Here is a 25,072-nt window from a genome sequence, read left to right as displayed (position 1 = left end):
TCTCAGTAATTTACAGTACATAGTACCTGGGTTTGAAAACATGCTGAAAAATATTTTGGCATAGTGGTCTCTCTGGCAGTCTTTGACCATCTGTGTTTTATTAACAGAGGTTTAAAGTCACACCTTTGATAAACATCCCCGTTTTGTGTAGTGGAACATGTTCCCATTACTAAGAAACTCAATTCAATAAAGTTAGCAAAGCATCTCTATGGGGAGCATGGTAGAAGAGGGGTCACGAGCAACTTTGTTAGTGTTCTTGATTACAACAACTTGTAAGCAGAAGCACCCATAGTGTTATTCTGTTTTTGGACAGATCCACATTGTAGTAGATTCAGGAAGTGCTGGACCTAGTGTACATATGCTCCACTAATGGTGTATCTGTGCACGGTAAACATGCTTCTCTGCGCTGGGCTGATTCTGCATGGAGGTGTGTGCCTGTAGAGCATGTGTCTGTGCTGCATGTTTGTTCTGCAGGTATGTATAAGAATTCGTTTGCGAATGTTCACTGGATGTTTTTTTGAGTTACAAGCATTCATCATGCAAGTGGGAAGATATTTCTATATGACGGATGTCAGTTGTGTGGGCGGAAAAAGATATGGTAAAGAATGTTTTAAAAGTATGGTAGGTTCATGTAAATGTCAAATGTCACAATACAAATGTTGCATTCTGCAACAAATATTTAGTCTTCAGAGAAGATTATGGTGGAATTTATTTTTCATTATCTTACGTACTATAATACCAGTTAAGTAGCAGCAAGTTTTCAATACAAGCTTGATCTCGTACAAATTACACAGATTTAGTGGAAGGCCTTTCTACAGTGTTTCTGAACTACAACTTTTTGGGAGCAATTGTCCATCATGGTCTCTGTCACTTGAGCTGCTGCAACATCTGCTTTGGTCGGACTGCACCATCTCATACCAGCAGAAAATGTGATTGTTTTTGCTCTGTGATCGCTGTTACATAATAGCGGTTTGTTTTGACAGATGTTTTATTTTCTTGTCTGCTAAGTATTCAAAAATTTCTACTTTGCTACAAACTAATGATACAGAATACTTCATTTCAATAACCAGACATTAAGTGGTTCAAAAATTGAGCTCAGACTCTAAATTTTTACTTTAGCTTATTTTGGCACTCTTTATAGTTCAAGAACAATAAAATCAAAGCTTTTTCTTCCTTTGCAACTCATCCTTCATACACCTTTGAGTCAGAGTTCTAATTCTGTATATAATTCTGGACTTCATCCAGTCCCATAATAGAGTTTCCAAATTGCCTGCATCTGTTCGTAAACATTATTGTAATCTTGTGAGAAGTCTGTCTGGTGAATACCTTTTATTTCTTGGCCCTGAATCCACCAAAATTTATGCAACAAAAACTGCAAGACAGTTTGGTCAGGTCAGTATCAGAAGCAGTGATGAGACCCGTAGAACAGTTTATTAGGGAGGACAAACATAGCTGAATGTATTCATACTGCCGTCTGCTAACGTACTGCCCTACTCGTCTAAAATTCCAAAACATTTTTAGAAGAAATCCAGTCACAATTTTGATTAATTAATTTTAAATGGAAAATGAAATGACACAATGGAAAAAGAAATGACTCAGAAAAAAAGATTTATTTTACGTCAAATTATACTTCTGTACTGCTAATGCTGAAAAGAATAAAGTATGTGTCTTCCATTTCCTTATCCTCCCTATGTGCACACAGGACAGAACAAAGTTGCTAAAAGAATTTTTACTGGTCTGTAATTAGCTCAGAAATTCAGCAATGCTCTTGTGAATGTTTGTTGGTTAACAGTGAAGTAATTGTCTTGAGTTCGCCAGAAAGCCTGCATAAAGTCTTATGTTTACTCCCATCATGAGCTTTGTTGGGGAAGGTTAAAATTTGTTCTAAACAAAAGTAGCTCTCTGTGCTTCTTGTAGCTTATGGTGTTGAATTGCTCAGTACTTTTTCCAAATCTGTGGCCAGGATTACGCAGGTTGGTACTAGAGCTTCCAGATGAGACATCTTGCACATTTGAAGCATTCAGATTTTAAAACAACAGCTGGAGTCAGTGACCAGGTTCTCAGCTGCTGAGATCTTCTGTTAGAATAATGTATTGTCTGGGGAGAAAGTATGCGGCTGACACGGTATCACTATTTATGGGGCTGACTTCTGAAAGTCGAATCTTAAAAGCCGATTTCATCTCAACAGTTTGTTTCATTGTCAATTGCTTAACCTGCATTGCGTTCTGCAGCTACTACATAGTCTGCTTGTTCATTGTCCCCACTTTCCTTGTTGCCATATTTATTTTGTGAAATATGGTGGAAGTGCTCTGTAATCTTTCTCCAGAGATAACTTGGCTGTTAAAATTAAAAGAAAACAAGCAAATGAAAAGCCATTAAGTATTGGTGGATCAGTGTTGTGTCACTACTGGTGTTTTGCTGTATTTGCAAATCAGTGTTACATCTGATCAAACAAGCTGAAGGTGTCAGGGCTGGCACATTCAGTAGGCATGTCTTTTAAAAACAGCATTCAAACATCCTGCTCATGTGAATGTGTAGTGTAAAAAATAAAAATCTTATTTAGTAGCTGTTGCCAATACATTTGCATAAATACAGGTACATGTGAATACATACATCTCATCCTAAGACTGTCAAATGGAGTAATTGAAGTAGTAATACAAGAAATGGAAGGACAGTGCCTAACAGTTAGGGGAAGAGATGTGTTCAGGCAAAAGCAAATGAGCCTGGGCAACAAACCAGCAGGTAGTGAACAACTGGTCTGACATGAAAGTGGATATAATAGAGCAAGCAGAGAACATGCACCTCCTGTGACAGAAGCACCAACTCTGCTCAAGAAAGTGGTAAAGCTGGGAGGAAGGCATCATACATTAGCGCTCCAGCGGTCTGTAATGAAGCTTGAGGGCCTGCAGGTATGCTTGGTTGATTATCTGTGCAGGGGAAGCAAGAGCAGAAAGTCCAGAGAGGCAGTCCAGAGAAGGACATGGACACTGAGGGCAAAACTCAGTGCCTAAGGCTGAGAGGTGAAGGCATCCAAGGGACTGACCAGGAGAGCCTGCCTCAGGAGAGGAAGCAGAAAGAGTATGGCTAGGTTAGCTTAGTAGAGTGAAGGCACCGAGGGGTTGTGTTTGCTCTCTATAAATACCTTGCCACAGAGGGAGAAGAGTTATTTAAGTGGAAAAGATTGTTGGCAAAGGCATATAAGTGAGTGTAAACTGAGTACTGGTAAATTTAGCCTGTGAATTATCTGTAAACCCATCAGAGAACTGAGCTGCTGGAACAGTATATCAATAGGAGTGGTGAGGGAGAAATAAGCTATATTGTTTTAATATGAACCATTTTAAGCATGAAAAAGACTAGACGCTAGAGTTCAGGAGTTCAGTTTCAGTCCTGTGTCCTGGAAGGACCACTGGTATCTGAAAGAGCAGCTGCTCATCCACTGCTATGGTATCCTGCACGGGGAAGGTTTGGTTTTTGGGTATGGAGGAGGGATGTAAGGCAGAACCTGCCAGGGTCTTGCAGGCCGTCGCCATAGAGCAAATACATCCATCTTATTTCATAGTCCTTTGTGTCCCACCAGTGACAAAGGGAGAAAGCTTTGCTTTGTTAACAATGTCATACAATTAATAAGAAGGGAAAGGGAATTTGAGGATTTATTTTTTTCTTCATAGGAGGTCCAATAATGAAAAAAAATCTTCACAGGAAGAATTTTAGCACTGCCTATAGTGTGCCCACTATTATTCTCTTCCTTGCTACTTCAGCAACTCCATGTAGTTAATTGGCCTCCGTGCTCTTTGATTCTTCACGTGCTCGAAGGACAATAAAGCTCAACGTCATTGTAGATTCTCGCAGGGCAAGAAATTTGCAGTTGCTCCTGTCTGGAGTTTCCTACCCCAGCAAGGGCCCCTGAATCTTACCCTTTCCTGTCAGCCCTTGTTGCCCTGTGCTGCTAGAAAAGAAACTGTTGAAAAAGATACACTTTCATTTCTTTACCCTTAGCACAATTTACTTCCTATGGGAACTGCTGAGTGTAGATCACAGATAGTTGGTTAAAATGATCAATGGTTTCTCTCATTGAAATGGAAATCTAGTTATAGGATGAAGTGTGTTATTGTTAGATTTACAATGGTGATAACCCACAGAAATGTTTAAGAGATGGTTGCACCAATCCATTTTCCTTTATAGCACAACCTTGTGGAAGTTGACAGTTACTATGGTTTCATGTTGTTCAACACTAGTTCCCTGGAAAAAAAAATATAAATAAAACCTTGTTTTTTCATAGTGAATGGGGTATTGTTGTGTAAATTGAAATCCAGGCAGATGAAAGGAATTTGAATTTGAAAGGAATTTCAATAAAAACATTGGAAAAAGGGAAGGAAGAAAACATCTCAGTTTGCTTAAATAAACTAAGTTGGAGGTCAAGGAGAAATTTGAACTTCAGTAAATTTCTTAGAGCAGCACAGATGTGGTTACAATGATGGTGCTTTTCCACCCTCCCGCTCTCAGGTGAATCTCACTGCTTGAGCTGACTCCTGCCAGAGGTATGATGAAAGAGGGGAAATTAGTGCTGAGACAAATTGCTCAGTTGAAAAGACTTCATTGTGTTTGATGTCTTCATTGGAAAGTTTTCCCAGAAGGAAAGCGCTGTTCTATCTCATGCAGGAAAAAAATAATAAATAACAGTATACAGTTTAAATGAAAACAAAACAAAACAAAAAACAGGAAGAATCTTTTATCTGGGATGAAAACACTGTTATTGCATTATAGTGGCTCTGTGTGGTTTGATTACGTTATGCGCCTTGCGTGGGTTGGGTTGGTAAATATCCCTTTTTCTCTTATAGATACCTATGGGTATTGTCACCTTCTCTAGCTTGTTATTCTCATGTTCCACCTTCTGCTGAGCACACCGTCTGTTGCCCAGATCATTTGACAGAGTGGCCAGGGCCTTTGCTTAACTTGGAGGAAGGAGTGGATACTTCAGTGGTCTCTCTACATATAATTTATATAATTTAAGATACTTGACAAAGTATTTCCACTGAGCCTGTCCCTGGGGTTCCCTGCAGAACAGCAGTGGGGCAGCTACGTGCAAAGTTCTGGTGAGGTTCCACCATTAAGGCAAGGGGAAAGGAGAACCCATCTTCCAGTATTGCTTTTTTCCATTTCTGCCTTTGTATTATTAGACATGTGTCTATGAAGATCTTAGGGCTGTGTGTCAAGGGGCTTTAAGCTAATAAACTGTTTGCAACAAGTTAGAATTGATGCCTTCTAATTCATCTCCTGTTGTCGAAAGCTAAATTGCCTTACTGATCCATGTTTGAAATAATAACGTAAATGTTTAGGCTGTTTTCATATAGGTTAGTTTTTGATTATCATTAAGATGAAAGGTCCAATTTAAAAATTATTTTTGTATGAAAAATTGGTATGAGCATTGTGTGGTTATCTTTTAGATATAACAGGGCCTGCAAATTATGGATCATTCAATATTTCAGTGACATTAGGTACAACTCTAATTATGAGAAGATATAATTATGAGAAGATATTTTACATCCTGTTGAAAGTCAGGCTTTTAATCTGTTTATGGAGTTATTAATTCACACAACTTTTATGGTACATCTTAATGTGCTAATTACTGATTGCTAATTCAAGATAAAGATTTCTCTGAAGTGCAGTAGCAATTGTGATGGTCTGCTTGTTTGTATTTTTTTTTTTTTTGTAGGAGTTAGGGTACAGGCAGCTATGTTGGTTGATGAAACAAGAACTTACACAGAATCGGAGTACAGAGCTGAAAAAAATAGTTGATGCATGACTAGTTATAGTATAGGTAGAAAAATCAGTGCTGCTGTTAGAAAGCATGCAAATGCTTCTGTGTTACAAGACAGGCTGTTTTTGTTGGGAGATGGTGTGTATTTGACAGCACCGTACAGGAGCAGGCTGGAGCTTTGTTGCATTTGCAGGTGAGCCCCAGTCTGGCTGGAAACAACTGCAGGGGTGCTTGGCTGCCTTGTACTGACCACCTGTGTCCTAGGGCCCATCGTCACAGCACATGTTGAGCTTGAACGTATACAGATTTTCAGTTCCTAAAGAACTGAAGTACTACTGAAAAAGTTTTTTTTTTTTTTTTGTTTTTTGTTTTGTTTTGTTTTAGTTACTGGAATTGCTGTTGAAGGTGAAACTGCTGTAAGAAAGAAAAAGGCAGTACAGGCATGTATATACTGGCCTATCTGGCTTGTGGAAACCTGTAAGCTGCAGTTTAAGCAGTGTTTGGAGCAGAAGATACACTGATAGAGCCAAACCAGAGTGCTGTTCCTGAGGTGTTTCAGAACACCTTCCGTTTGAGGGTTACCAGAGCCCTGGCAGCCCCTGTGGGGAGACCCTGGCTGTACCAGCCTGAGCGGGATGCAATGGTAGTCTTGAGTGTAACTTTAGTTGGAAAGGATTATTTCCCAGATATACTGTCCCAGCTTGCAGCACTTTGTGGCTCAGGTATTTTCTGAGTCTTTTTTTTTTTTTTTTTGCTCATAGGGGACTCCAGTAGTACATTTGGTGTATTAGACATCGTTTATTCTTGTGGTCTCTATGAGGCAGTGGTGGTGACGGTATATGTGATATGACAGTCTAGTCCCATTTTAACCTTGCTCTCTCCTAGTTCAATTTAATGCCCTGTTCCACTACAGCCATCCTGATATTGTGTAAAAAGCAGACTTCCTCTATCTTTTCCAGGTCATTCATAACTTTATTGATGTTAATCTTGCCACCCACAGTTACCTGTTTCCCACATTAGCAAACCTTAGCGTACGTAGTCTGTCCAAGCATTCCAGCTATTCTGTATTTTAACATACTCTTTGCCATTTTTGTACTTTTATGTATATCATTTCTATATCCTTTCTAAGATGGGATAACTAGAACTACACAAAATCTTCAAGACGCAGGCTTTTGATGGCTTTGTAGTGGTAAAAATTTGTATTTTTTACATGGAAAGAAGAAAGGAGAAACACCGAACACTGTTTACCTTTTCTGGCAATGACGGAACCCTGAGCTGACGGTCAAATTGGCTGACTGTCGTGATTCTGAGGTGGTGCCTAATTGTGTCCCACCAGCGTGTAGGTATTTAGGATAGCTTTTCTCTGGCTGTATTTGCTGATGCTGAATTTAATCCATGGGTTTGTTACTCAGTCGCTCAGTATTGGGAAATCCTCCCCATGACTCTTCTTGGTCAGCTATGATTTTTCCCACACTGAACAATTTCACATCACCAGTAAATTCTGTTGCTTCAGTGCATCTTAAAGCTAGACGTGTTCTTGAGCTGGTTCTCAGGAGGATGTCAGAGCCTCTGTCAGGATGTTAGGTTTCTCCTATCCTCTCTTGCATAAAGAATTAAGTGCGAAATTGGTACTTTTATAGATGGTGAGATGGTGTCACGTAGGGAAGCCTTGCTGTTTTCAGTGGTGACACACGTGCCTCTGCCAGTGTCCCAAACCTGAGATGATGATTGGGTGTGAGGAGGCAGGTGCCTGTGTTCAGTGGGGATGGATAACTCAGTAATTTGTTGCCTGACTGGGGGGCGGTGCATATTTTTCATGACCGGCTTAATTAAAAGGCAGAAGAGCTGATAAATAACTTTAAATAAGCTTTCATCTGAGCCCAAATAGCCTCTAGAAGATGTTTTTAATACAATTTTGCTCAAAAAGTCTGTTTGTGTATTTCTCAATTCCTTTAGTCTTTGAGGATTGCTGGTTTCTGCCACTGCGCAAGGGGCTCTGTACTGACAGCATTGTTGACTTCCCGGTACATACCTCCAGATTGCCACTCTGCCTGGCTGTGGACACATACATACACACACCTCTGCCCAAAGATATCCTGGTAGATCTAGATAGCCTTTGGGAAACCCAGCAAGTTCTTTCCTTCAAGTGCTGGCCGTTACTCCAACTAATGGAAACCTCGGGCCTGCTCATTTAGCCCCCAGCATCACAAGCTTGCCTGACTCCCACTTCTTCCTGAAGAGGTTTTACGGTCCGTGTGGCAAGGCAGCTTCAGTACCTGGCACGTAGAGTGTACCACCAGCATTTTGAGTTACGTAGGGCTGTAACTTCAAAAATAGGCTATCTTGGCCAGAGAAGGGAGCAGTATCTTTCTTTCATTGTTAGATTACAAGGTGTCTTTATCTTTCTAGTAGTGCAGTAATTATAGGAGTGTCGTAGCAGTTCTGACCATTTGAAGCATCTTGCAAATAAGCAGACATCAACAAATTACTTTAAAATCACTGAACTTAAAGTAATGCTTTGTTAACTCTCTACTTGTTGAAAGTAGGCATGGATCTTCCCTCCTCACTTTTTTCCCCCACAGAAAACTAAAACACAGCACTCAGTGTTTCCAGAGCTGAATTCTCTTAAAATTTAATTGAGGAAACTGTGATCCCATAAAAAAAAAATAGAAAAAAATCCCGCCTTAGCTTGGTTGTTAAAACGAAATTTCATACATCTGGAAAGCACTGTTCATTTCTCGTGTTACACAAAATTAGCACATCAGCTGAATGGAAAAGAAAACAAGGGATGTCACATTCTGCCAGTTATATTTATATTGTGCTACTTGTATCAAATATAAAGGAGAAAAAATACCAACACATAGGAACATGACAAATGCAAAAATAATAGACCATTAAATACAGCCTAACTCCATTCGTTACTGGAATCTGCTCTGGTAAAGATTGGGTTTCCTAGCAAAGAGGGATTATCTTTCTGCATCTCGCTCCCCAGAAGCTATGACTATTTGGACATAAATCTTTTCTCATGACCCACCCAACAGGTGGATGTTGAATTCGAGGTGCTTGCAAAACATTGTCATTAGATGTGAATTATCTGCTTATCCCTTGGGGCACCTTTTCATTGTTGCTTGCGGGATTTATTCGCGATATTAAAAGCAATAAGCAGAATAAGGATGTGAAAGTGCACGCTAGTTACTTGGCATCGTTCCAATGTGTGGTGCTTGTTCTTTTTACTAACAGAGATCCTAGTGAAAAACAGCAGTAAACTTTGTAAAGGGAAACCATATGTCACCAGAAGGATAAATTGTAAGAGCGAAGAAAAGCAGATTGGGCTCTCAATTTTGTGTCTGTATTCTGGGTCTGGATGGATCACAATCTCTAAGCTTTTGGCACCATTCAAAGCATAACAACAGTGATAGATATTTCATGCAGAAGTTCAGTGCCATTATAGATAAACTCCCAGTATTCATCAGCTCCAGAGGCACTGTGCTTTTCATGCTTGTACCTAGCAAAGCCTTCTGAGCCGAGCCAGAGACAGACAAGCAACCCAGAGAATGTATTATCATTTGAGGCAAGATTTAAACTAATACAGTTTCTCTACAAAAAAAAAAAGTCAAATGAAAATGATGGGATGACTGGTTGTACTGTGTATGATTCCAAATTTAGATGTACTTGAAGTAATACGGGAGTCAGATTCAATGAAAGCCAATCTAGTATGATTCATGGTACACCTTCCAATGAAAATGGTCTTTATGCTTCTGTCCTGTCACTGGTAAGCTATTTGGGACTGGAAACATCTGTTTTGTGTTCCTGATTGTCTCTGACCTGATGGCACCTTAGTCAAATCACTTAATTTTCATACGTCTCCCATCTCCCAAGCTTTGCCTGCAGGAACTTTTTTCCTTGCTATGTGCTTACACTGTGCTTTACAAAGTAGTGCTGTGATCTCATGACAGCATCTGGCCATTGCAGAAGTGGTGCATTAATGCTGTTAGGACTAGTGGTAACACCTACAACAGATCATTATGTAAAAATCCTAGCTTTCCAACTAGAACAATGGTGTTCAGCCTCATAGAGGATTGTTGATCACTTGTTAGTACTTGTAGTTTCAAAGTCAATGAAATTATGATTTATAAAATGATTTATAAGTTTTCAGTATAAATCTCTTCAGATGCCTTTACTATCATATTGTTGCATCCTTGAGGGTCACAAATTGATGTGTATAAAAATATTTGGTTTTCTGTTAAGACTGTAGAATTTTAAATAAATCGGATTGTAGGTTTAGGGACTAGTGTTGGAACTTAGAGGGCATTTTTGTTCTTTTTGTTGGTGGTGGTGGTTGGTTGTTTTTTTTACTTGAGGGTCAGGGACTATGCAAGAGCTTAAGAGTGGAATGTAATAAAACAACCTTACTATCAATATCCCTTACTCTAGCCTGTGATTGTTCTGAAGAAACGTATGCTGCTTTGTAACACTTCTCTACATCTGAAAATACTCTTTATGTCAACACACAAGGAAATAGGTAATTATACTGGCAGAATTTCTGGGCAGCAAAATAGGCTTAGCAAAAGATGGGCTGTTCAGGTTTTCAGCTGAGATTTCATTAAGTGATTTTTTAACAGTCTTGCTGCTCCTTTGCTGCTCTGTAACTGCTGACTCTGTAGAGGGGAGCCAGCATGCAGTAATTAAAAAACTTCTCAGAGTGCTCTAAGAAAAGCTCCAAATACTAGACATACTGTAACACAAGAACAGCACAGAAAGATGTTTGCCATTCTCTTCTGCTTCAGCTGTGTCAATTTGCAAGAGATTAACACAAAAGGAACTTCTGTTATTTTTCATTTGATATTAGCACCTGTGGGGTGCTCCACAGTTGTAAACATAGAGTTTAGAGCTCGGTTATGAAATACAAGAGATTGTTGGTAGGAAGTATTTGAACTAGTATTTTATTACATTCATTATGTAAAAAAATTCTCCATAGAAGAAACAGCAGTATTTAAAATGCATACATGCTCCTTTCACATTTTTCCTTGTTATCTCTGTAGGCTTTTTAGTTTTCCCCGGTACAGCTGATAGAAGAGAAATTGATTTTTTTTTTCTGTCATTTCAGTATGGTTCTGTACTGTGTAAGCTAGTCAAAAATTTTGCATCCATGTTTTCCTGGAAGACTGTGAGTAAATCAGACTCGTGACTACCAGGAAGCCCAGAGAGAGTAAAAGTGGGCAGTCTTACAGCAGACCCCTGGGATGAGTCTGTCCATATTGGAATCTTTCAGCAAAAGAGAAGTTGTTTCTCTCTTCTGATGACCTCCTAGGTCATCAGAACTTCATTTATAGTAAAGCATAGTTTTAGCATAAAAGACTAGGCAAAATGTTGCAAATGCCATCAAATGTATGAAAATGTTGATTCTGACAGTATTGGCCAGGGGTTCAGCAGGAGAGATGGAAGTGCTGGAAGTTGAATGGCATTCATGTGAAAGCAAATTTTGTAAACAGCTTACTTACCTTGCATCTGTGAAAAGCTACAAACTATTAAATATTTTTGTAGAATAATCTGAAATTTCCTGCCACATGATGTTTCCCCATATTGGATGCTTCTAAGCTAAATGGGGTGGGGGGTGGGGGGGAACAAAAAAATGGTAAGACTGGCAGTATGCATCCCCACTAAGGCTAGTGTTTTAAATGCTCTAGGCTCATACCCTCAGATGACATTTCAGAAGGAGTGCTTGTTCTTAGTTACCAATGTAAAAATGTTGTTTATGTAGACCACGGGAGACCTTAGAGATAAGTAATTATATTTCATACTTTTTTTTCATGAAAAAGGAACCTAAAGTTTTCAAAGAAATAGCGTTTAAGAATTTTCTCCGGCAGAAATGGTTGATTCCAACCCTAGTTTTGGCAATAGTGGCTGTGAAGCCTTGGGCAAGTTACTTCATCTCTGGAAACAACAGCTTCACGGGAAAATGTGAGGTAGCTGGATTTTCCTCACAGATGCACTTTGTAGCAGAACCAAATAGTCTTGGTCGAAATTCTAATTGAGTGCAAAGCATTAAGTTCATTGAAGTGGCTGGCCTAAGTGGCCTAAGCTATAAAATATAGAAGTTCCAGGTCCACCATACGCTTTTAATCCATACTAATGCTTTTCACTTGATTGAAGCAGAACTGCACTGAAGCTGGGCTGTCATTGTCTTAGATCATTGATCAACAGCATTTTTTAAATAAGATTGAAAAGCTGGTTTAGGAAGAGAAAAAAAAAGTGCAAATTTCTATGGTGCAAAAAGTTCCTGATATGAATTGTCAAAATGAGCTATACATCTTTTTGTAAGATTGTTTTCATTAGATTTGGACAAATGAAAGTATCCTATTGGATACTCTGGAAAGAAATCGATCTACAGCTCCCACCTTCCCAACAGAGCAGAAGTCCAGAGTTCCTGAAGCAGATAGGTCTTTTAGGAGACCCTCAGAAAGTTGTTATTTAGCATTTAGTTAATTTGAATTGTGAGTTTACAAATACAAACTTCCTTCATTTTTTCCAATTAAAAAGTTCATCTCGGACAAGATAACATATGATGACAGCAAAAATTTTCCATTATAAGAAGGCAGCAGTGGAAAATCTCTAGTTTTTAACCAACTTCAGCTGGTTTTAAACAAAAAAAAAAAAGGAAAAAAATCAATTTAACAGTTGTTAAGGTTATTGAAAAAAATCTGGGATATTTTATTTTTTTAATTACAACTTGGTGTTTCGTTAATCCTTGTGAATATAGTAGGGTTAAGCCTTTTAATGACAGTATAGCTCCAGGCAAGATCGTACTTTATCAATAATCTTTTATGCATGCTAATTAGGCACTAATGATATGCCAGATTCAAAAGGGGAAATAACTGTAATTGTACTTTAGGAATAAATTAGGATCTGATGGGAAATACTGTCAGATTTTTGCTTCTGATGAGAATTTCTGTGGGCTATACCAATCAAAAGGGTAAACTGGAGTTTCGAAAACTCTGCATGTAGGAACTTTGCCACGTAATTATCCTTCTTATGTGCGACTGCAGGGTCTCACGTAGGATGCAGAAGAGCTGGTAAGCCTAGTCCTGCCGCCCTCCTACAACTCATGACCTCCTTGCTATCAGGAGGAGTAATGCCATGCCTCCAGCTCCTGGGGCTCTGCTGGTGAGCAAGGGATGAGCATTTCCTCCGCTTCTCATAGCCTCCAGCCAGCAAAGCCTCTGCCAGCCTCTGCCGTCTATCTCAATTGCACCTTCCTGCGGCTGAGCCTTGCACTGGGAAAGCAGCAGTGTTACTGTAGCAACTCGGCCCTAACTCATCTCTTTACCTTGTTAGAGCCATCATCTTCCTGGTTCTGTTCTCACTCAAACGCACTTTTTCATTTTGACAGACTGCATTCCCCGTTGCTCAGGCTCTGGAAAAGAAATCCCTTTGCTGTCAGAGCTCATCTTGAGCAGCAGGCCCCAGTTCTGCCCTCCGTGGGCTGTGTCGCTGCCAAGAAGCGCTGGCAGCTCCTGGCATGTGGATGGGTATGGATGACATTGATATTGCCTGTACACAACCATCAGAGCAGAATTTGGACCACTTGTGTGACCATCTCCTCGGTTTCTTCAGCGAAGATTTTCTTCTAATGGCCACAATCATTTCGGCCCTGACTGAGGGAATGGACATAGATGTCAAGTGCACTTATCCTGGTGCTTTGAGCTGTTTGCTTCTTATGAAGAGGTTTAAAATGTCACCCACATGGAATATTTCAGCAACAGGGAAGGGATTACTGCTGTCATTTTTTTTGCTGTGCAAGACCAGTTTTCCTATCCAAAATGCTTTAGCAGAGCTCCTCTATCCTGCATGTAGCCTTGATTCCCCTCTTGTAATTTTAGCTGCTTGACTGAGGCAAGTAATTTAGGGGCCTGTTGGCCTCAGTCTCCCTGTGTTGTCATCAGTCAGGCAGTTTAAGTGGGTGATTCAGCTCTTCAGGGGGCCGTGCTGCCTGACAGAAATGCCTCCTCTCGTAAACAAGAGGCCAACCTCAGTTTTTTCACTTGCTTCATCCCACCCTGCCATATGACTGCTGTTCCTGCAATTTAAGAGGAGTCCTCTGTTCTGGCTAAGTAATAACTGAGGAATTGTCTTTCCTTTATATCTATTTCCTTATTTATGCTCTTCTTGCTCTATGTGAAAGAGAATGTTTAAACAGAGTATTTTGAGGACTAGAAGATGTAGGGGAAATAGAACAAATCCTATGTTTCTTTTTTGCTTGTATCCAAAAAAGTCCTCAAACATTTCCCCAGCTATATTGGGTATTTTTCTTTAAAAATGAGATTATTGTTTGCATTCCGTATATTAGCTTTCAGGCAAGCAAGGCGCCTCTTATTTTTCTATCTTTGTAAGCAAACAAGCATAAGATGACTGACTTCAGTTCCAACAGGGTTTTCAGAACCTGCCTCAGTGTGGCATTTTGTCCTGATCATTTGAGGTGTTTTCAGATACCTTTGTCATGTGACATATAAGCAGACTGTCTTACTACCATTGACAATTCCTTTGTGTATTTAGGAAAAAAATACCTTTTAAAAACATTTACTCACAGAACTTTTGTATTTTCTTTGTTTCATTTTTCTTAATTTCCCTTCTTTTATCAAAACCCATTATGCCCTTTGCTTCCAGAGTATATAAAAGTTGTCATCTGGCTGGAGAACACATGCTTTCAAGATGTATTCTCAATATTATTTCAACATTGTTATTGTTGTCAGCAACATCTTAGGGCCATTTGCAGCAGAGTCAAGTATGCTTTCAGTAAAACTTGGCATTCATTTATATTTTCCAGCTTGCTTATACTAGAAAATGAAAAGTTAGAACAGAGAGAAGTTAGAAAAATATTGCTAGAAATGTTTGGCCTGTGAAATTGCTTCTTTTGTGATTTTTTTTTTTCATGTTATGTTAGTCTCTTTTCTTAGTCTGGTGTGTTCATTGTACAAAATCTTGGGGTTTCTACTTAAGAGCTACTCAGGGAATGGAGACATTACCTCACATTAGCAGGCCCATTCATGAGCGACCTGTAGGATTTGAAGAGTAATACTTGTAGAAAATTACAATTTACATTTAATCTGTAGGGTTTTGTATTTGTTTTGGAATAGTGGGAATAGTGTTTTCAAGCAGTGAGTAAACCTGAGAGGGCTCTGATGTTTTCACATATATTCCCTTAGCAGGGGAATCAGTTCAATTTATTAAGTTACCAGAAATTAGTTACTTGATCAATTTTAATTAGAACAGTTTTCCATTATAGCACATTTAACCTGAAGGCTCATATGTACAGGCAGAGTGTATTGCAATCTTGGATTGCAAACTATATACTAATATTAAATTCCAGACCAAAAACTGTTCTCTGTTTCTTTTTAATTAAAATTCCTGGCATTTTCTATTAATGGTTAATTATTATAGGTTCCAGAGACAAAGCAGAAACATACTTTACACCTGAAGACTTCTGTGTTAGTTTATTAGAAGGACAACTGAACACCAGCAGAAAGAGTAGGAGACCACATCTGCTTCTCTTCAGTTGAGTGGAATCAGCTCTACTCTGCAAAACAGCAACCACAATGTAGGCTCGATTCCCTGGCTACATAAGGGTGTGGTGTACCAAAAAATAGCCTAACTCTGTGCTCCACACTAAAACCCTTTGTTCAAAATTTTCATATATATGTACACAATGCTGAACCAATGCCTAATCTGTTCACAAGCCATCCTTGCACACCCTTGAACTTCTGCACAGCTGCATGTAAATACTTCTCATGTCTTTCAAGTACAGTTGGTTATCTTTTTATTGCTTCTGCAAAAGGACGTACTTATATGTCACACTTCTTTTGAGCTTCGTGTGTAACAAAGAGAGATTGAGGGCGGTGGTTGCGCGCAGGTGAAATACCCATGTCCCCAGTCAGGGGTAACACAAATATGTTAAGGCATTATTTTATGGTAGTCAGTAACCAACATAATATTTTTCTTACACAGAAATAGGTCACAAATTTAGAAAGACTGAATGAGAAAATAACATTCTCTCATGTTTTAAAGTTTTAGGGGTTTGTTTTTTCATTTTGAGTGTTTAGTTCAGGTCCGATGAGGGAGAGAGAGAGAAATGGGTGACTCTTTAAAGTGTCAAATCACAGCTTTCAGAAGAAAACAGTTCCAAAGAAAGACCTAATAAAACTTTATTGGACATGTTTTAAGAAGTTACAAATGTTATGCTGTAACTCATTCTGTTTTGATTATTTTTATGCTGGAAATATCTCATCTGTGAATGTGAAAGAAAGTAAAGACTCAGAGAGCGAGAAATATCAAAGCAGATTTTTGTTCTAGGTTGTTCAGCATTTACTAATTTTCTAAGCAGTGTCAAAACATCACTTTGTCCATCTGCCTGTCTGCTTGTAGAATACTACCACCTGGTTTAAATATTTTATCAGCAGAGTTTGAAATGAATCATATTTTTGTGAGCTGGAAAGCAATGCATTAATCTTTCAGTGCAAATGAAATGTTGGATAAATCTTTATAGCATAATGCAATAGTTGTTTTCTGTATTGCACCAGTGGAATTACTTAGCTCTCAAAACTAAAGTTTATTTTCTGTAGTTTGTTTTTCTGTCCAAAACAAGAGTTGGTGTAAATCAGTGTTGTGCTGCTCACTTCAGAACAGCTATGCTGATTTATTTCTTTGGATAGACAACCTCATTAGCCCAGCTGGGCAGAGGTCAGGTGCAACAAAGATTGAAATCAAGAGTAGTATTTGTGAATAGCAACTTTAAGGAGCCTTCCTGTCTTTGAGAGTGTCTTGCCTTTAAGTGTAATTGTCTGGGCTCTTCCGGGGTGAGCAATGCATTCTACCTGTGTTTGGGAAGCCAGAATATCTGTCTGGTGTTTATCAAGCTTGTGTTTAAATTTATTTATTTTTTTTTAACATATCTTTCAGGGTTATGGGACTTAAAGTGAAAGCTGTGTTTCCAGAAGATTTGGCAGGGAGACTGTGCTAATGCTTTCCCAATTTCTTGGGCTACAGTCAAGGATGGCTTGGAGCAAACAAGAATAAAAATACACCTTTTTGGTCAGTCTAGGCCAAAAAAATTAACTGCAAATTTGTTTAGTGTTTATTTTCTTAAAAATCAGATGTGAAAGACCTAAAATGTTAGAATGGACTTCATCATGCTTGTCTGTTGATTTGTTTAGTGTCAAGATCAGGCTTTACCTTATGAAAGGCAAGCAGGGACAGAAGCAAGGAGAATGCAGTTGGTGAGAAGCACAGGGGAAGCAGCAGCCTGGGGTAGGAGGGCTGGTCTCAGCAAAGGGATGGGAGGAGAGGTGAGGAGATGGGAGCTGAAAGGCAGGGCTTGTGGCAAACTGCTGCCGTGCTGCTGCTGCCATCCCTTGTGAGGCCCTGGGACCTTTGTGTAAAGGCTGGTGGGTTATGTGCAACCCAGGAGCCCCGTGTGCTCACATTGTGTGCACAAATTTGTCAAATTTAGATTGCATTTACAGGTTGTGGGTAGCTTATTCTGGAGACTGAACTCTAACGTAGACTGAATCTCATTTGATGCATAATGCTGCAATTTTGTAATTGTTAAAAGATGGGCTTTCATGGTTTGTCAGCCCCTTAGGCTGCCCATAAGACTACCCTAATGCCAAAACCATGATGACTGATTTATCAGTTTTCTTACTGTTAAAGCATGTGAGATAGCATTTGCAGTGGAAGACTTGGTAATAATGCTCATAGCTCACCTGGTTATTGGTGAAGAAATATTACACACTGTTAAATCGAGATGGGATATAAATTGTTACAGGTAGTTAAGATTTCTTGCAATAATGTTGATCTTTACAGTCCCTGCTCTTCTGGAATTAGTGAGCCCTTCAGTGGAAAGGGCAAACTCAGTAATGAGACTGATGGGTGGAATAGCTTTTTCCACTGGGCCAGCTGCAGTGTGAAGCTGGAGGAGGAGGAAGAGGGAGCAGCCCAGCCCATCCCCTCCTGCTCAGGGCCTGTGCCCCCGTGTGGAGGCAGCACTGGGATGGAGTTGGATTTTGCTAAGCTGCTGTCCTCCTGTGGCACAGCCATAGCAGGAGCATATCGCCTGTCCCTGGGCTGGCAGAGAGCCATCTGCCTTGGCTTCTCTCCTTACACTTTAGCTCTGCCATGCGCCTGCCAGTGGTGACAGCATCAGGCAGGGCAGAGGGGACAGGCCTGCTAGCAACGTGAAAGGGCCTTGTTTTGTCTCCACGCTACCTCTGCACTGATGTTTTTGACACCACCTTTTCCACCTCAAAGTTACTGGTTTCTTGGAAAATGCTTCTGATAGTGCTGAAAGTGCTCTGAAAGTTTCTTGGCAAAAAGTATTTTGGTTTCGAGGTGGAATATGTATCTGATGAACAGCTTTGGAGAATGAGTTCCTGATGTGACATCAGAGAAGCCAGAAATGGCATCAGGCTGAATGCAGAGAGGACTGACCTCACCTTTTCCATTTCCTTGAGTATCTCACAAGTTCAGGAAATGTGGTAATCAGTCATTTGAAGTAAGGTAGTCTGGTAATACAAAAGAAAACAAACCGCACCACCACCAACCACTGGTGTTCTTTGCCCATCTGATCCTAAAATCCACAGGGCTTAAACTCTTCTCCTTCAGATCTCCTGACCAACATGCAGTCTTGCATGAAAGCTGAGCAAGTTTAAAACATGCTTTCTGCTCATTATTTGCAGAATCACCCAGACTTGTAGAAGGCTCTTAGCAACTTCTGTGCATTATGTTGCACTCCTGCCGTGACCCTTCCACAGGGCTCATCAGAGGAAACCAGCCCTCTGCTTTACCTAGCAGTTCATAAGTAATTGTTGGTTAACCAGGAATTTTACCTCACACTTGACATTCATGAGCAGATTGGAAACTATTACATCCATAATAGGAGGGAGAGGCTCTGAATTTTATGGTATGCATGGCAATAAAAAGCAAAGCAATTGTCACATGCATTTTGGCTTGAATCACGACAAGAAGCAGATGTATGGCATGCCTTTTCCTTTGCTTGCATGTATGCCAAATGACGCAAAATTCTTAAATGTTTTCTGTTTTTTGTTGCAATTTAATCTTCTCCTGAATAAACTGAACATGACAGTGAGTCCATCCAGAGCAGTTGCATGGTTTGACATTTCTGTGACTTTTCAGAAAGTGTCTGATTTACAGTTATTTTCAAGAAAAGTAGGGGAAGGAATATATTTATATTGTGGTGAAAAGATTAAGTGTATTTTCAGGTTAGAAAACTATGAAAAGCATACTCTCCATTTACAAATAATGATTATATTTTAACAGCACAGAGGCCAATGAAATCTCTTGTACAAATCAGAGCTTTATTCTTCGTGTTTAAATGCATGTCTGCTCAAAAATACAGACATTGTTAAATCTGAATTTGTCTGGTGAATCCAGTGCCAAGGTTGAGACGTGCACCATATATGCCTGGGGATGGTAACAGAGCTGTCTGTAGGAGGCTCTTCCTGATGAGCGTAGCACCAGGGTGCCTGCACCACTTATGTTTGGTTTTTCACATATAATACTGACTCTAGATTTCCATTTCCACTTAAATGTGTCATCCTACTCTGAGCCTTCCTAAACTCTTGTCCTCAGTGACAAGTTCTACAAGCTGATTGGATATGGTGAAGAAGTGCATTTCCTTTCCAGTATTAATCCAAAGAGAGAGAAAAAGATTATGGGGCTCATCTCATGCCAAGGCTTGCACAGGTAGGACTGACGCATTTGCAAAGAGTCAAATGATTATAAGGTCAGCCCTCAGTTCTTAAGAAGTTTAGATGATTGGGTCCAGTAAATGAGAGAACTTTGTTTTAACCATATGAAGCTCAGTAATAACCTTTCTCATAATCATTTTCAGTCTAATGGGAGTTGCCTCTTCAGGGCTAATCATATTAAAGACACCCTTATTTTAAACATCCAAAACAGACTTGTAAAATGGTTATAAAGCTGCAAAGTACATTCTAAACTTGAACCACATTCCAAATTAGAGGAGTCTCTTTCCACAAATACACGTAATTGCCACTGCTTGAAATGTGCATCTTATTTTCCTAGGCAATAAAACTAAACTTCATTTGTTGCTATCTTCTGGCTCCTATGATTGCTTGCTGTTCAAAAAGCAGTGTGAAAAGTTATCAGCTTAACTTGCAGGTTATGCAGATATTTGTGCACAGTCAGTTTAGAAGAGTGAAGATTTCAAAATCAGAAGGAAAGAAATGTCACTAAGTATTATGATGAGAGATTGTGACTATTCCAGTTAAAAGACACGGACAAAGGGTACTGGAACTCTTCCTCCCCCCAGTCTTTCTCCCTTGAATGTTTATTAGTAATAGCAATAATATAGCAACATGGATTTAAGTCAGATGAGAAGGGCTCCTTTAGCACTGTGTAAAGCCACAGAAGGAGTTTGGTAGAACAAATAGTGGCAAACAAAATTAGTATCTTTTTTTAAAAAAGTATTATAAAGGCTGTTCATCCCAGCACACCTGGAAGTATCAGGTTTGTCTTCAGCCATTGCTGTGTACGTCTCCCAACTGCTAGCGTAACTCTGGCTCTGAAAGATGTAGAGGAAAACTTGCATCAAATGTTCTGGTGTTCTTTTTTAGTAAGATTAGTGACTTGAAGCTTTTTTCTATTGGAAACCGTAAAACAGAATTTCAGGTAGAAGTCTTGCTTTTAATTGAATTACCAAACAAAACACACTTCAGAGACTCCAGCTGTGTTATATTCTGTCCTACTGTGGGACAAGTCTGTTTTGTAACAATTCCACATCAAAACTAAAGCTGGTTTCCTCTTCTGAGTTCATTAATACCTGTTTTAACTGTAGTTCTTTGGCCCAAATGACGTAGTTCTTCAGATAGTTCAGGAGAAGAGAGAAAGGAGAAAAAAAAAAAACAACCTTTAAGCCATTTTATGTTTTTAAAATACTGTCTTGTTATTGTCATATATTTTTTTTTTGCTTCTGTTCATTAAAATTATCCTAGCCTCCACCAGTAATTTTCTATTCCAATATTTAAACCATGAGAAGAATTTAATGGATGATAGTATATTTTTGAAACCGTCACTGCACACTGAATAATCAGTTATATCCTAAGTTGCAGCCAGCAATATATTCTATTACCGAAGAGAGCAGAGATGAAAATTTAAAGTTGGCTGAATGGTATAATTTGAGCAGAGTGATGAGAGATTGTACAGCTGTGGGGAATTGGCTGCATCTCTTAATTGCTCATGGCTGGGCTTTTATCTATAGACTTCTTTTTTTAAGGGTAAATATTGGGTAGATATAACTGAATTACACTGAAATTTCTAATGTGCACTCAAATACGATCTCCTTGTTAGGGGAGAAATTGTTTAGGAATAACAAATTGAAAGCTAATATAGTAAGCAGTTCCTTAAAGTGAGCACAGGCTCAGTTTTTAATTGCATTCCCTACAGAAATGGTAATAAGGATTTCTTATTCCTTGTGCACAGAAACAGTGAAATTATAGTTTGTTTTGTGAGCATCTGTAAGAAGAGCTGTCTACAAAAATCCCACTGGAAAGAAAAAGATTAAACATTAGTCTTGTACTTCTTACCTTTATAGCGGTTCAGCAATCCCACCAGAGTCACTAGGTATGAAAATGATGTGGAAATTAGGCAGCCAGCAATATTTCATACTGAAGCTAGATGTGTGTTTAGCTTTAAGTATTCAACCTGAATTGTGTGAATGTACAAGAAACCATTTACTGATGGAAGATGTTTGAAAGGCTAGTTAAGAAATTCAGATTGCTTTTACCCACTTTATTCCCACCACAGACTTGTTATTTAATATAATCTATGATTCTATAATTGAGACTGGTTTTAATCCAGGACATACACAACATTCTTCACCTGGAAAGGTTCTTACAATAATTAGTTGCCTACATTTGGAACAGTGTTTCCTTCTTAGACTGATAACTTTCTTACATAAAAATAAGGGCAGAGGACATGCACTCTTTTTGTGGCAGTCAGTCAGTCTAGGTGAATACCCAGTGTGAGGCAGTCGCAGCTAAATACTTCATACAAAAATCGATCATTCCAGCACCTGATGTGAACAGGCATGTTCTAATTCTTAACAGCTTGTTCTTGTTTGCTGTGTTCTCAATGTGAATCGTTTCAGAATTTGTCTGAAGACACCAGTATTTTGCAGCTTTGGCTGTTGTAAGAATGATCACCAATTAAATGAATTCATATGCCCACCTTTCATGTGAAAAGTCACGTCCTTTGTTTTTGGTGTCCCCTTGGAGTTATAAGTGCTTTGTTTCCCTTTTATCCATAGTTTTCTCCATTCTCCTCCCTTGACACTCCCTGTAAAACAAAGGGTTCAATCTAATAGTTTCTGTGAGCTGTGCTTACCGAATTGCATTTTGCATTTGTTAAGTATTCTAAAAGAGCAGCTCACCTCGAATGGAATCTGGGGGTTTTGAAGCTTGGCCATTCAGTTCATTAGCTTAATGCTGAATCAGAAATTCCATATTGCTGTTGCAGTAGAAAATAGTGATCCCTTAACACAGCTTTCATCTGACACATTGGCAAGCAGGCTCTTATTTTTGCTTCTTGATATACATTCCACTTCTCTCAAAGGAGTAGGAGCCCACCATCTTGTCAGTGTTTTGATTTATGATTAATTGTTAAAGGACCAAATTTTCTGCAGTAACATAGAATTTGGGAGTGGAAATATAAATTACTGTATTGTTTTCTTTGACACAAATAGCTGCTTTGACTTCAGGGAGTTTTATCTTGCCATGTTTAAGTCTCTTAATGATACCAGCAGGTACTTCTTTCCTTCAGAAGATTTATTACTTTTCAGTAAAGTAAGGGATGACAGAAGTATTAAAAAAGAACCTCTCTACTGTTTTGCTCTGGGGCTTCCTACCTTGTTTTTTCAGTAAGTCTGGAGCTGTATGGAGCTGCTCAAGCAGCAGTGCTGTTAGTTTTGCATGCAAATTACCTCCAAAGTTATTTACAGGTGTTTTTTTTCTAGATTAACATCCTTTTATTACTAGAACTTTTTTTTCCCACTTTCTCATATGTGGAAAGAAGAAAGAACAATGAAGCTCTGCAATGGGTAGGAGAAAGTACTAGGCGTGAATGTTACGTTATTTCCTCACGCCTGTGAAATAACACTTTCCTCTGCTTTCAGAGCTGATGGTGGGAACTGTTTGTGTTAGAGCTTCATAGCCTTAGAAATTCTAGAAAGCAGCCCACAAAGGCATTTGCAGGTAGATAACGGAAGACGGCATTGATAGAGTTGACAAGTGAGCGTTTGTGTCACTGTCTGATGGTTATTGATTTGGTACTGGGCTACGAAGAGTTATGGCAATTAAGAATTGTGGCAATTAAGAATTAAGATCAACATTGAAGAATTAAGACTCACCATGTGTGAAGTCTGTCAGAAGGTACAAATGTACATGGCATGCCAGGCTGAAAAAAGTTGTGAGAAACATTTACCAAATATAAAGATTAATCCAAGTCATTCTACCCAAAGAAGCAGGATCATTTTGATAAAGCAATCAGCAGTGACAGACTACTGCCCTGGGGAGGCTCTTAACCAAGTCCTGGATAATTTCTTTGAAAGAGCCCCAGAAAATGTTTGGCTGTCAACTTTGTCCTGTTTGCTGCCAATCAGCAAATTTCCGTTGAATAAATTAATTCCAGACACAGCCTATTGGTTTGGCTGTTCTTTCGAGAGCAATGCTAAGATTGAGCTTGGATTAAAAGATACTTACAGCTTTGCATGGATGTCTTTGCTAGCTTTTAAGTCCAATACATTGTTGTTAGAGATTGTATACCGTGCATTCCTTGAAGAGACACTTTCACATGCTCACAAACTCTTGAACATTTCAGCACTCCTGCAAGGCACTTAGTTAACTGCTTGTTCATGAAGAAAAAATACTTGACGTTAATGTATAAAATATTTATTATTTTTAAAAAATCTACAAGAAAACTAAAAATTCCTTAAACTGTTAAAAGTGGAAGAAGTTACCACTTTTACTGAATCTCTATTTCACTTCCCTGTATAGTTCTCAATTTTATATGTGGTTTGAAAAGTGGATTCATGCAGAATTCCAAGTTGGGAAAGGCCAAGGTTAGACTTGCATACAAAAGGGAATTGCTTTATCTGTGTTCCTCATCACTCTCTACAACTGCCCAAAAGGAGGTTGCAGTGAGGTGGATGTTGGTCTCTTTTCTGAGGTGGCAAGTCATGGGATGCAAGGAAACAGTCTCAAGTTGTATCAGGGGAGGTTTAGATTGGATGTATGGAAGAATTTCTTTATGTAGAGTGTAGTCAAGTATTGCAACAGGCTGTCCAGGGAAGTTATGGAGTCTCCATCCCTGGAGGTATGCATGAGATGGCTGCAGCACTAACAAACATGGTTCAGTGATGGGACTCAGTAGATGAGGGTGATGGTTGGACTTGATGATCTTAAGGGTCTTTTCTAACCTGGGTGATTGTACGCTTATAAAATCCATTCAGGATTAAGAATTGCTCACATGGCAGCTCAGGCCTCCCTTGCTCAGCCACCTCAGTGTCTTTCTTGTAAACTGTTACTCTGACATTTGCATGTAGTTAATTTGTCCTTATGAAAAACAGCAATTTACTTAACCCCATAGATTCCAGGAGTATTTGTAGACCAAAGGATGGCCATTAAAATTTCTTCACTGAGTTAATCTTCAGGGTGCTGTTAGTGTTGATGTTGCTAAAGACAAATAGGCCAGAAAAATGATGCTATATGACTAATCAGTACCCATCTACAGTCAAGTTCTTCAGCATATAAGGGCTGAGTTGACTACAGTGGTACAGAATCAAGTCTCGAGTGAGGAGTGACACTGAAGTCAATAATGTATCCTCCGAACTGGCGGAGGAGCTGGCCAAGCCGCTTTCCATTATTTATCGGCAGTCCTGGCTATCAGGGGAGGTCCCAGTCGACTGGCGGCTAGCAAACGTGACGCCCATCTACAAGAAGGGCCGGAGGGTACACCCAGGGAACTATAGGCCTGTTAGCTTGACCTCAGTGCCAGGGAAGCTCATGGAGCAGATTATCTTGAGTGTCATCACGCGGCACTTGCAGGGCAACCAGGTGATCAGGCCCAGTCAGCATGGGTTTATGAAAGGTAGGTCCTGCTTGACGAACCTGATCTCCTTCTATGACCAAGTGACGCGCTTGGTGGATGAGAGGAAGGCTGTGGATGTGATCTACCTTGACTTCAGTAAGGCTTCTGACACAGTTCCCCACAACATTCTCCTCAAGA

At 39.4% G+C, this 25,072-nt stretch overlaps 1 protein-coding gene across 9 annotated transcripts in view; it reads left to right on the top strand.

Annotated features, from left to right (window-relative positions):
• The window catches only part of LOC106039183 (glypican-5-like), a 425,024-nt gene that overhangs the window by 203,139 nt on the left and 196,813 nt on the right, over positions 1-25,072 (top strand). Inside the window, exon 8 of one of the 9 annotated variants that reach the window (XM_048077295.2) lies at positions 16,712-16,787. The exons of the other annotated variants lie outside the window; for them this stretch is intronic. Coding sequence (XP_047933252.2) covers positions 16,712-16,731 — 20 coding nt within the window. The 3' untranslated portion in view covers positions 16,732-16,787. Of the gene's footprint in view, positions 1-16,711; positions 16,788-25,072 lie in introns of those variants that run through there. 9 annotated transcript variants of the gene reach the window in all.

This window comes from Anser cygnoides, chromosome 9 (genome assembly GCF_040182565.1).
Source record: "Anser cygnoides isolate HZ-2024a breed goose chromosome 9, Taihu_goose_T2T_genome, whole genome shotgun sequence".
Lineage (NCBI taxonomy): Eukaryota > Metazoa > Chordata > Aves > Anseriformes > Anatidae > Anser > Anser cygnoides.
This window is presented reverse-complemented; position numbering and strand designations above follow the sequence as displayed.